Source organism: Glossina fuscipes, unplaced genomic scaffold, assembly GCF_014805625.2.
Source record: "Glossina fuscipes isolate IAEA_lab_2018 unplaced genomic scaffold, Yale_Gfus_2 27, whole genome shotgun sequence".
Lineage (NCBI taxonomy): Eukaryota > Metazoa > Arthropoda > Insecta > Diptera > Glossinidae > Glossina > Glossina fuscipes.
The window spans coordinates 9,687,343-9,700,508 of NW_023998422.1; the positions used below are offsets into that span (position 1 = coordinate 9,687,343).

General features: G+C 34.5%; 1 protein-coding gene across 1 annotated transcript in view; it reads left to right on the forward strand.

The window, feature by feature from the left end:
• The window catches only part of LOC119635854, a 28,225-nt gene that overhangs the window by 10,325 nt on the left and 4,734 nt on the right, over positions 1–13,166 (forward strand). The window contains 1 exon segment of the mRNA XM_038030867.1: positions 53–842. Coding sequence (XP_037886795.1) covers positions 53–842 — 790 coding nt within the window.

Below are 13,166 nucleotides of genomic sequence, written 5' to 3' on the forward strand. Positions count from 1 at the left end.
TTTACTATTACTATTATTACTATTACTATTATTATTATAATTATTATTATAGTTTTATAATGACATACATACCAAACTCAACATTTAGTGTCCAATTGTTTAAGTACCGGGAATTGTGGGGCGTGAGGAATACACGAGTGGATTGGCAAGCGGGCGCTGGTAAGGAGTTAGCCGCCAATCTAACGTTAAAATTAGGGCAACACGTTTCGACAAAAGACGTAAGGAAAAAGACCAAGTCCATTAAAATGCGACTTAGGATACTAGACAGACAAGACACGAGAGTACGATCGGACATGGACGCGTTTTTATGGTACGCGGTAGAGTTAGGGCTGCGTCGAGCAACCGACAGACTGACTAAGCAACTGATAGCGGGCCGAAAAATGCCAGTAGAAGTAGATAGAAATTCGGAGGACTTAGCAATAGACCACGGACAGGACAGAAATTCAGAGGACTTAGCAGTAGACCACGGACAGGACAGAAATTCAGAGGACTTGGCAGTAGACCACGGACAGGCTAATATGCGAAGCCCCGCTAATTTAGGTATTGCAGATAAGGTTAGTATAGACGAAGACAACTACGAAGACGATGGGCCATCAACTTCAGCCCAGGCAGCAGAACCTAGATCCCAAAAACGGCGCCATGCTGACCTGCCAATGATGCAAGAGGCAGCAACAGCAAAACGACGTCATCTCAACTCACCAAAGGACACAACATTCAACTCACCAAAGGACACAACATTCAACCTGCCAGAGGACGCAGCATTCAACCTGCCAGAGAACGAAATACTGCCGGATTTCGTAGGGCTACGAAAGGTGGTAGCAAGATTAACCCCTCAAGACAAAGTAGTCGTGTTAACCTTCGACGAAATATTTACAAAACCAGAAACGACGTATTCGGAAGCAGAAGACAGGCTACATGGGTGCTGCTACAATGAAGAAAGAGAAGCAGGCGAAATACATAGGTTTCTTCTATTCGGAGTGCGTAGCATATTGACGGCGTTTAATATGCTACTCGGCGTACATGGATTTATCCAATACTGCGGGGCCAAACGTATTCTACACGAATATATCAATATATCATTACTAAAAGGTATAGGCCTGGACGTAAGGGGAATCGTGTGCCATAGATCCGGTGCGCACAAATCAACACTCCGAGGGTTTGAAACCGGAGTGTGCGTTAAAAAAGCAAGTGATGGAACGCGGTACAAGGTACGCCTCTTGCATGATTATATACATTTAATTATGAGTTTCCACAGAATTGTGGAAAAAACCCAACAAACTACAATATAAAAATTTTAGCCGAGCTAAAAAACAATTATTTAAATGACGAAAACTTAGCCAAATGCAACTTCTGGCTAAATAAAGGAGTTTTTCCGTCGATCGTCGTACCGTTCTCCCGGTATACCGAAGATGTCATAGCATTCTACGATAACATCACGCCATAGTCTTTAAAATCGGCTATAGACGCAAAGACCACAGGCGGCCCCAAGGTAATAAAAACATATAAATTTATTAGTGCGATGACCAAGTTTACCAAAGTTTTCCACTGGGACAAACTAAATAAGGATACTTGGCAGCACAATAAAAAAGATTTAATGGATGAAATGAATTATATGAAGAAGGAGCACAAGATGGCGGAGGTAGCGGCGGCAATCTGAATAACAACAATCAACTTCATCAAGTTAGTGGAAGAGCAGCTGCGGGCTTACCCTGGCATATCAATTTCAGGGTACAGGATAAGCCAGGACTTATTGTAGCGATTCATATGTAATATGGCGCCAACAAGTAGAACATGATTGCGGACACCACGGGATATAATCCAGATAATGAAATGCTTCATGACATTCCAGAAGGAGTTTTGGACTACATCGACGACCGATGGCGACTATGAGGTCATCCAAAAATTTAATTATAAATTTGAAGAATACCGAAAATATTTCCGGCTACTGACAGGATACGGGGTAGGTCAGTACATAAGGAATAATGTACGGTGCCAGGCATGCATGCAGGATTTAACACTGGAAAAAAGAGAAGTATGCCCGAGAGTGGGCCGCCATTATGTGGCTAAAAACGAAGATGGCAGCGACATCATGGCCAGCGGCTATTTAAAGCCAGAATTCATCAAGGAAAATGTCAACACACTATTTGAAGAAGTATACCATCTCTTATACCTGATAAACAACAAGCATAGGCCGGATCAAAATATAGGGGCGCGTGCTACGGCAACCATTGTCGACCGAATACCCTCCTTTAAAGAGAAAGGATCCTGCCCAAATGGGGACAAACATAGAAGGGGTCTACTGTCTTACATCATTCAAATAGCCTTGAGCGGAAAGAATTGGAGGAAGCGAGCCGTCCACAACGTCTCGACTTTCACAAACAATAGATAATAGGAATATATTTCATACTGTTATTATAGTTATTTATTTATCTCAGAGCGGGGCTTCATACATACTAACATTGTAAATATAATGCATGATATATTCAGTTCAAATAATGTGATAATAAGTAGATGAAATTGTAAATATAATCCATGATATATTCCGTTCAAATAATGTGACAATGTGATATTTAATGTAATTAATATAATTTTAAAGTAAGTATATAATGGCGTAGGCCTATAGGAGAGCCAGCCATTTCAAACAATTGGCAACGCGCCTATCACGGTACATCATGGGTGGCGTGGAAAACCGTGATAATAATCAAAATAGATTATTTGAACTAGTAATATATAAAATCTGAAGGCTAAATCGAAAATTTCGTTACTCATCCGGTAAATCGCATACAATCAGTTTTCATAAGTTATCGTATATGAAATAAAACATACTTTTTACCAATGTCTTTTATCTTTATCAATTTTAGGTATTCTTAACGATGATTATGTTTGCCGGTTTATTATGTGATATTTAAGTGCATGTATTTCTTTTTGCGACGTCGTGATGTATGTATATTCATTGTGGCAACCGAATCATTATGATTATTGAGAACATTTATATGTGTTTTTTTGCACAGGATGGTTCTGAAATTGTAAATTTTTTTACTAATGGTGATCAAGATTTTCGTCCTAGTAAAATGTTTTATCCTGCATTTTTACATGGTATTGTATCAAGTTTTCAAATGAAAAGAAGTGAGTAAACAAAGTATACATAAAAATTCTTATCATAAAAAGAAACATGTAAAAAAATTATATTTGGTGGTGACCGAATCTTTTGTACCCATTATCGTTATCCTAAAGAAGACAAAAAAAAGCAAAAGAACTAGATTTTCATAGTATACAGTAAGGCGGAGGCGCGGTTGATTTTTTCTATCCAGTTGCGTAAGACGACAGACAGGTGAACAGACGGACATATTTAGATGCATTCGAAAGTTGAAACTGACCAAGCAAGTTATGGGCTCTTTGAAGCTTATATTTGTTATAAAGGTATTGAAGACGAAAAAGTATATGTTGATACACTATTGGATTCCCCAGGATACTGTAAACAAGTATCTGTACGGAACAGAAATATTAAAACCAATTAACAAAGAAAACCTCACCAATAACGAAAATGTTGAGACCATCAGTGCGTATATAACCATAAAAATAACCATTTTTTTACTTTGGAATGCAAATCAACTTTATCTTTTCTTATAAATTATTAGGTTCCGGAATGGATTGCTCTGTCGTACAATGCCAGCGTCAAAATAATTTTATTTAGTACAAACTGTAGATTTTTTTTACCCTCTTGTTGATGATCCAAAACTCATGGGCAAGATAGCTTTAGCCAACGATGTTAGTGACGTTTATGCCATTGGTACAACCGAAATTGATATACGTTTGCATTTACTTTAGATAATCATTTAAAATGATAATATTTTTATGTGTAAGTAGTTACAAAAAAACTATAACCACAGAAAAATAAATACATCCATACATGCAGATGTCTTGCGTTTAAAAACAAACTTATGTACATTACTATACTTTAAACAAAACACTCTAAGAGCGCCAGATTAAAACTTACTGTGAGGACCCAAAGTCGTACCTCGTTTTGGCCTCACGGGTTCTCCGTCTCTGGCTGGGGAGAGGGGGAGTGCTAGAAAGTAAGATAGAATAAGAGTAGGATAGACATAGAATAAGAACAGAATAGGGTAACTTTAGTTTAGTTAACCGAGTCGCAGCGAGACTCTCGATAAGAGTAGTAATCGAAGTAAACGGTCGAATTAAAAAAATTTAAAAAAACCTTTCCATTGTTGCTTGGATACTTCAATAAGTCTTTTTGTAACTCTCCGAGAATTTGCGCATTTAGGACTAAGGTATGCAAGGAACCAAAAGAAACATGAATCTCTGTTTCACATTCTGAAGCATTTTGCAAAGGTTTTCATACTGAACCCCTGTTTCACAAAATTTTCGGATTCAAATTACGTACATTTATTGATTTAGGCCTTACAACGCAAAAGATGGCGATCATCTTGTGCTCACAAAACGCGTTTGCTTGTCTGTCGCTTGTGGGCCTGTTATTCTCATTCTCCCAAACAAAAAATTAAACCTTTTTCAGTTTCAAGCATAAAGTGAAAAAGTAGATATCCCCCAGCGCGTCTCCAACCTCCTGTAGCAAACTAATAATAAAGTTAAAAATATCGATTGTTAAAGACCATTATAACCCACAACTATTCCGTTTGTAACGCCCAAACTTATATATATCCTTAAAAGTTATATACCGATATGTATATGTTACGACATAAAACCAATAATGAAGAAAAGAAAAATTTGCAATCGTATCTATATTTAAAAATTAATTTAAAAACATTTATTAATAATAATAAGATAATTTGTAAAGAAAAAAGAAGAAAAAAAAATTACAACAAACTCTATTATGAAAGAAACACACAAAATCGCAAAAAAAAAAATAAAATAAAATAAACAAAAATATGATGAAAACATTAAAAAGAATCCAGAGGTTCATTGAAGAGCTTTGAAAGGTAAGAAAGGTTTGTTTGTCAACGAGAGTCAAAAACGATTAAGAGCAAATATCATTAAAAAAGAAAAACTATGGCTTTCTTTATTAATTACTATGAAAATGAGTTTTTTGCTTGGCTGACACAATTAAGAAAAATCATATGAAGCTATAGTTGGGCGTCTTGCTTGTTTCATCCGATTACATGAATTTTTTTTTTTAAATTTCTAAACATCTGCAGAATTGTGGAGAAAATTGAATAGGCGTGCGGAGACATGTTTAATGCCGTAAGGAATGTACTCGCATCTTAAATCAATTTTCTGAAATTCATATGATAATTTTCTGGCGTTAGGCATTGAAAATCATCTAAAACGATGTTGACCAACTAATATCACTAACACCACTAGAAGTTCCTTTGAATTTTTTCCGTCATCCATTTTTCTATATTTTTGAGGAACACAATTCTCGGGATGCTTTTTCCAAACATCTTGCAGGACTTAAACAATGAAAATTTGTTTAACACCCAAAGCTAATTTAAATATCCATTGTCTTAGAAGCCAAATTAAAAATTGTAAAGCTCAGAAAGACGCAACGTCGTATCCGAATAAGATTCTGACTCGTTGCTTGCATATGTTGGTTAAAGAAGAAGAATTCAACTATTAAAATTTTATTTGCTGTATAAAAAACAAGAACAGCAAGAACAATTATATGCATCATTGTACATCCAGCCAATAAATGTGTTATTCAAAATTATTTGACAAACAATTATTTAAGGGAGATCTATTAAAAAGTGTAAAAGGAACTGTTGCAAACTGCCGGTTGAAAAAAAAAAACCGACCGGTCTGGAAGCTGCTAATATACAACAATTAGCTCTTGTGCGGCAAATAAGCTGAAGTAAACGTTTATGCTACAGATGTTTTCAGTAAATTTAAATTAGTTGATAAATTGAGAACAATTAAACATATTTCAAATAAATTAAATCGTCATAATTTTTAAACGCAGTCCGCGCTAAATTCCTTGTTGAAAGGCAAAGCACAGAGTCGCTTATAATAAATAAAAAACTGCCAAAAATGGTTGAGTGCCCAACTAACACATTCAACTCTGTTAAAATGCAAAGCCGCCAGCTATAAGTTTCTCATAAAATGTTCAAATCCATTGCAAAATGCGATTTGCCGTCGGCATTTTATTCTGTTAGAGCCTCAAGTTTCTCATTATCTGTTAAAATAAGTTTCTCATAATCTGTTAAAATCCATTTGCCGTCGGCATTGCAAAATGAAAAATTGCAAGGACGATCCATCCATTTCTTTGGAAAGATGACTTCTGAAAATTTTAAAATAAAAATATCTAAACCGAGTATCGACGAAGTTCTTTATGTATCCTGGTAAAAAATGCATATTTCAAGTCAAATAATTTTTCTTGTCAATTGGAAAGTTTAATAATAAGTTTGGCCAATATTTAAATTTATTTGCAGGAATTTATAGCTTCTTTTAACAGATTTACGTGCTGAATATATTACTACTAAAAATTGTAAAATCGTCATATTATAAAATAATTATAAAAATGTTAAGAGAAAGAATAAAAGTTTTTAGTCTTCACTAAACAATTTTCATTTTTCGCTTCGAAATCTTTTAATAACAAATTTCCTTCAACATATGTTTAAGAATCAGGTGATTTAGTTGTTGCAGTTACATATGTGTTTTATATCTTCTTCTTCTTTTGCTGTCCAACAAGCCAAAATCGAAATTTTCATCGCCATCTCTGTGTTTTTATATTAAATAAAAGAAAATAAGAAATGAACGAAAAACAACGATTACACATCAGTCTGATTTGATTTTAAACACGCGTCGTGTAAAATTGATGTTTACGGAGCTTACGGATGGTAGCGGTAGTATTGCGTTGCTGTTGTGCGAACGTTGTGCAAGAAAAAGTGGCTTTTGTTAAAAATTAATAAAAATTGAATGAAAACGTCAAAAATTTCCGTAAATAAATTGAAAAAAAGTTATTAATAATAGGTTCTATAAAATAAAATTAATGTAGTTATGATCAAAAAAAAATTGTCTCAATCTTCCCGATTGGTGCGGCGAGAAAATTGAAGCGAAATTACCATTTGAATAATGCCAAAAAAAGAAAAAAATAAATACTAGATTGTACTTTGTTAGTTAATCGAACGGACGAGCCGCTTTTATACATACAATTGTACATATATATATATATATATATATATATATATATATATATAAAGGCTAAAACAGAAAAGAAAAGGTTATTTACAAAGCAAGAAAAAGTATGAGTTTATAAAATATTTTTGTCCTGATAATTATCTACCCAAATTAATTCAACATTCACATGGATATCGCGAAACGGATGTAACATTAAATAATAGTAGTAAGTTTTCATTTAGGTGAGAAAAGTAAAAAACAAATAAAAAAATTCTGATTGAGTGTATGAGTGTGTATCGATGTGCGTGAAGGAACTAGCAAACCTTACAGAACACGTGAAAACTGCAATTTAATGATGAACTGAAGATATATGTAAAAGCATCTGTAAAAGAACAACAGCAGTCGCAATAAGTAGCAGATTTATCTGCATTTTAATTCACGTCCGATTGAGGCAATAAGCGTATCTGCGTACATATTTTGTAATAAAACCCTTTTAAATTAATTTCTGAAATTCAAGCTGTATGTGTGTAAAAAGAAAATCAATTTTGCCTTGATTCATATACATTCACTCGCACCTCGCACGTGTCTTGCAGACACTTGCCTCTTTTTTTATTATTTCTTATTAAGCTTCTGCTAATCTTCGCTATAAATCTCGCAATAATTTCAATCGCTAACGAATAACATTGAAATTGAGGACTAACAGCTACAACGACTAGAATGTTAGCTCTTTTCGTTTTAATATTTTTTGCTTCTTGCACAGAAGAAATGTTTTGGTTACACGCATACGCAGACTTTTTTTTTTTTAAGAATTTTATAAACATCGACATGCGAATGAAATTGACGCTAGCCGTCATACATGTAAGGAATATATATATTGCTCTTTGCGAGCGTTTCGTGAACAAGTGTTTATGTAAATGTTCGTTGTCTAATAAAAGTTTTCAGCATTCTGAAGAGTGCTTTGTGAATTTTTATATTCATAAGCGATGAACGAAGAGGGGAACATGCATACGTATAACGTTTGTAACTGTTAGAAATATTTATAGGAGAGTCTCTGAATCAAATCCGTCAAATTAACTACAAGCCCAGGTGCTTCTTTGTCATTGACTGGAATTCTTAAAGAAATACACGCAATATTCTAAGGTGATATCAGCGCGTGCATCCACAGGATTATTATCTGCATTTTTGCCTAGGAGAATTTAATTTGGAATCTAAATTGTTAACTTGGTTACAAATCGAGTTTTAATGACACACTCCAAAGCCTACATAAAAAACCAATTAAACCGCTCTAAAGGGACGCGACCCGCTATTGAGTACCCTAAACCAACCTACAAATGTGCATATAACGACTTTCCACGACAAGTGGTTATATCGGAAATGGTTGAAAAGATGGTCCAATGCGCACTATTTTCCATAGCATTCGCCCTTGGCCCAAAAAATGTCGCTATATTCCATCAAAATATGTTGCAAATTTCCGCAGATTGAACTCAAAATGAAGATGGGCAGATGGACCAACAGGCGCAACTTAGCATAGGTGCTTCTGGATGTCCAATGTATCCTTGTACCCCAATTGATTTGGAGTAAAAATAAACTTCCAATTTGAAAATTAGTCTCCAGACTGTACATTAACCTAAAATATCGTACATAATTTATAGTATTAAATCCTATAAATTAATATCAAGAATGGACGTGGTATATATATATGAATGTCGGAATCCTTAATGAACACTTAATACTTAATATTTGCTCGAATTTGTGGGTATTCGAAATTCATCTAAAATCGACTTGTGTTCTTTGCAACATTCTTCTCTTTTTTATAATAGTTTCATAGTGTTGTTGTTTTATTGTGAGGTAATATTGTGAGCAGCCCACATGACCGTTAATAATAGGTTTAGCAAAAAACTTTCTTTTTTTTTGATATTTATATTTGGCTTTGTTTTCTTGTTTCTTAAGAACAGATATAAGACAAAAGAGAAGGGTACAAATCAAACTTTTTCAGACCAATGGCCAATTATTAAATAAACTGTAGAAGTAGCCCAGAACTTTCGCAGCCCTTGGACGTCCATTGACGTTTGAGGTTCTATGTTGTGTTACATTTATCATATCAGCGAAGTATATGCCGAATATTTCACGTCAGAGTCGAGTTAAGGTGATCAATAAGGAGTAATTTCGATAGCTGTGAGTTATCGATTCATTATAACACGAGTAAAAAGTTTCGCGAGTTCTCATTCTCGAATGAAAGATTATTTGATCGTAAAATTGCTTCAAGTATCGTGCTTCGAATAAATATTCAATTTCAAATGTCGCATATTTCAAGTTTTCTATTCTTCAGAGAGAGTGAGAGACCGCAAGTTTTATGTACTTGCTTTAAAACGTGAGTGGCGACCGTATGGGTCATGTTTAGCTTTCCTCTCCAAATTTTGTGCTCGTAAGTGTTCGGGCAAACGGACCGAGGGACACGTAGCTGTATCCACTTAATATCTCAAGCTGATGAAAGACGTCTTCGATGACTATTTCGGAGAAATCTAACATTTTATACTGTTTGGTTATGAAAACTCAATCTAAACATATTCGATTACAGTAAAAGTGCTCGCCTTTAAAAAGTTAGGTTAAATAATTTCTACGCGCTTTATAGAAAACGTTCAAGTTTATATAGTCAACTGATAATAGAAATAAGTGTAAATAATTTATTGCTTTATTATTATTTATTATTTCATGCTTTTCTCAAAAGTCATCTTACTACACTTTCTATATAGACGTGTCATAAAACATATTCATAAATTCTATTCATTATCTAAAGTAGAGAAAGGTGCTTGTAATCTCCTGCTTAGTGCATGCATAGCATGCATACTTGTGCAAATCGTAATAACAATAACGCTGCCTTTCACTTTTCTCTTTTTTTCTTTTTTTTTTTGGCAGCTCGTTATATTTTGCCTCCTTCTTTTATCTTAGGCTTTCGTAATACAACATTTTTTTCCTTTTTTTGTTGTTTGTCTTGTTTCTAAAGTTTGAAGGAATTATGTTCATTTCTTTTTTTTTTTTTCTTTCTTTTATTAACGGAAAGTGTAATTATGTTTATTTGCAAAAGCAGCAAAATGCTGCTGTATACAGATTTATCTATGCTGTCACCGCCTATTGTTCCGTTTACAAAGTCGGAATAGCAAGATGCTTTGGTTACATTAGTTTTAGTTAATTGATTTGTAAACAGTAAGAATATTTTTCAAAATCGTTTCAAAATATACATGAAAATAAAGGAACGGATCCAACGAACGAAGTGATGTTAGTTAGTTGCAAACATTAGTGGATGGGTGCGAATGGAAAAGAAAAATATAATACATCGGTTAATAATTTCCGGCGCTGACATATAGTTGGCGACTCCAATGAAAAGTTAAAAATATTTTTCGAAAGCACTTATCAAACACTTTATGTCGAGTAAACCGGGTAGCTCTGTGAATTATGAGTTTCCAGCTGCCGATAAAATAAACATTTTTATAGCCTTTTACGTCCCTCATCACCTGAATGCATGTCAAACCCAAAAGAACTTGGAATAGACCCATCTGTTATTCTACCGATCGACTCAGAATCATTGTAGGAATCGATCAACCCCTGTCTGCGCATTTGTCCGTCTTTCTTTTTTGTAGGTAGCAACTTTTGAGCCATTGATACATGGACCTCTGTTGGCTTAAGACAAACGCTATTGCAAATTGGAAATTGGTCATGGTACGAAAAAAAAAAAACCAAAAAAAAGGGAAACATTATAGTCGGGCTAGGCCGGCTATTAAATACACTACAGTACACTGTCTAACACAATTCTTACCTTTGCTGTAGCTCACATAAATTATACCTTGTTTTTATATGAATTTACTTTGTACAGCTAATTTTTTTTTATCTTGAATTATTATTATGATCTGATTTTCATTATGGAATATTAACAGTTATGTCTTCTTGTCATATGTTCTTTAGTTTTCGTTATATGGTAGGGGATTCAAGAAATCGGCCCAGCTGGCCCAGCGCCTTCACAACATTTTAGATTACCGAAATACTATTACTTGGCGACGTTGGTCAAGAAATTTTGAAAAAGGCAATTTTTTTCAATAGTGAAGCAGTGGCTGGATCCAAAATATTTTCAATAGCATTCTTCCAAAACACGTCAGCATATCAAATGCCATCAGTATATAGCAAAAAATGGCAATCTGTAGTTTGGACAAAAATTTACATGGGCAGACTTCGGATGGACAGACAAACTTAAATCGATTCGGAAAATGATTCTGAAATAAAGAGTAAGTCTGTCGTAACAAAGTTAATATACACTACTGTGCTACAAGTTGTGTAAGGTATAATTAACAGTAGGCAATTTGGATTACTTAGGTCTCTTTGTTAAGCCCTAACATATATAGGAGATATCGTAAAGAACAAGCACTTATGGAGTATAATTTCTAATTTTCTATGACGGGAACTGAAAAGCAGTAAAATTGCGGCGAAGTAAGTTAAGTAATTAAATAATTAAATACATTGAACTTTCTAAGTAGGTACCACGTCATACGATGTCTTGGGTGTCATAATTATGCGAGGCGAAGTGTTGCAGGGCATTTAATAGTCGGTTTTGCTGGGCTATAATGATCTGATTTATTTTACTTGTTTTATTTTCATTTTTTTGACAGACTTTTTGTGAAGATTGCACGGATTTCTGCGCTCTGCGTATATAAAGCGTGTTAAGGTAGTCGATCAGAACTGTTATGTAATTGTAGAAGAAAAATTTGTTCTAAATTTCAGATTAACTTCCTCTAAATATATAGATAGTAGTCTGCGAAGACCTTAGCTTGATATTGTCTTTTAATTTATTGTTATACTTCTTCACTTTTGAAGGTTAGATAAAGGCGACGTGAAGTGTTTCTCTAAACAAAAAGCAAATGATTGCAACGATTGCAACTATCGTAATGATAAACCGGAAACTTCTTCGCTACTCGGTACTGTTTTTAATGTTAAAATAAAGAAAAACATTTCTTAGGCAACAATAACGTTAGTCAATATATTTATACAGTTATTTATTTGTTTTTTGATAACTGTATAAATATTGAAATTTTTTATAAATATTGATATTCGGCAAATTATTCCATTGATAAAGAATAATAAACTATACTGACTACTATGACAATAGCAGTACGCATTCACATTTGTTTACATTAAAATGATTTGCATCAATTATGCATAAGCTGAAAACGGATTTGTAAGGCAACACATGAAAACACAATAGTGGAATGCGGCACCACCCTTAAATAGCTTTATAAAAGCCGGGAGTTTATTCATGCAACGTTTTTTAATACAAGGCGTTGTATGGAAAATGGTCGATAAAGTGGTCCGATTTGAACCATTTTCAATGCTGTTTGTCCTTGGGCCAAGACAGATCGGTGTACAAATTTTATCGAAACTTCTACTAAATAGGGCATAAGAACGCAAGAGGGACAGATAAATGGTCGGCGCATTAAGAAGTAGGCCTATCTAAAGTTCTTCTAGGTGTTGCATACATCCGCAAATAAATTTTACATGCTCTGGTACCACAAGTGCTAGAGAGTGTAAAAAGTCCATACCTGAGTTTTAACACTTATTGCGCTTGGGGATCTGGCGTAGAATAAAAGTGTTGAAGGTTCTCGATACGTTCTATTCTACACAATCTCGAATAATCTGTTATTTTAATCCAATTCTATCAATTGGTCACCAATCACTTAGAAGATGTTCTCTGTTCGCGTGGTAAGGCGGTAGTTAGAAAGAACTGAGCAAAAAGATAGAAATAGGATGGTAGTGGTTGAAGCATTGGGGGTGTGTGGCCAATCGGTAAACGTTATGTCTTTACCGACTGTGCTTTCATTACAGCTAACAGCTTAAGTAAGCTTTGCCGCATTGATATTTGAACCCGCGCACACTGGCTTAGTAGTCGCGGCTCTTACTTACACGGTTACTGGTGCGATCCCTGATCCAAAGAATCTGACGAGACATAGACTTGCAAAAAACGCATCTTCAGCTAAGTGCAGCGCTGCATATAAGGAAGAGATATTAAACAACCAATAGCGAAATTTATTATG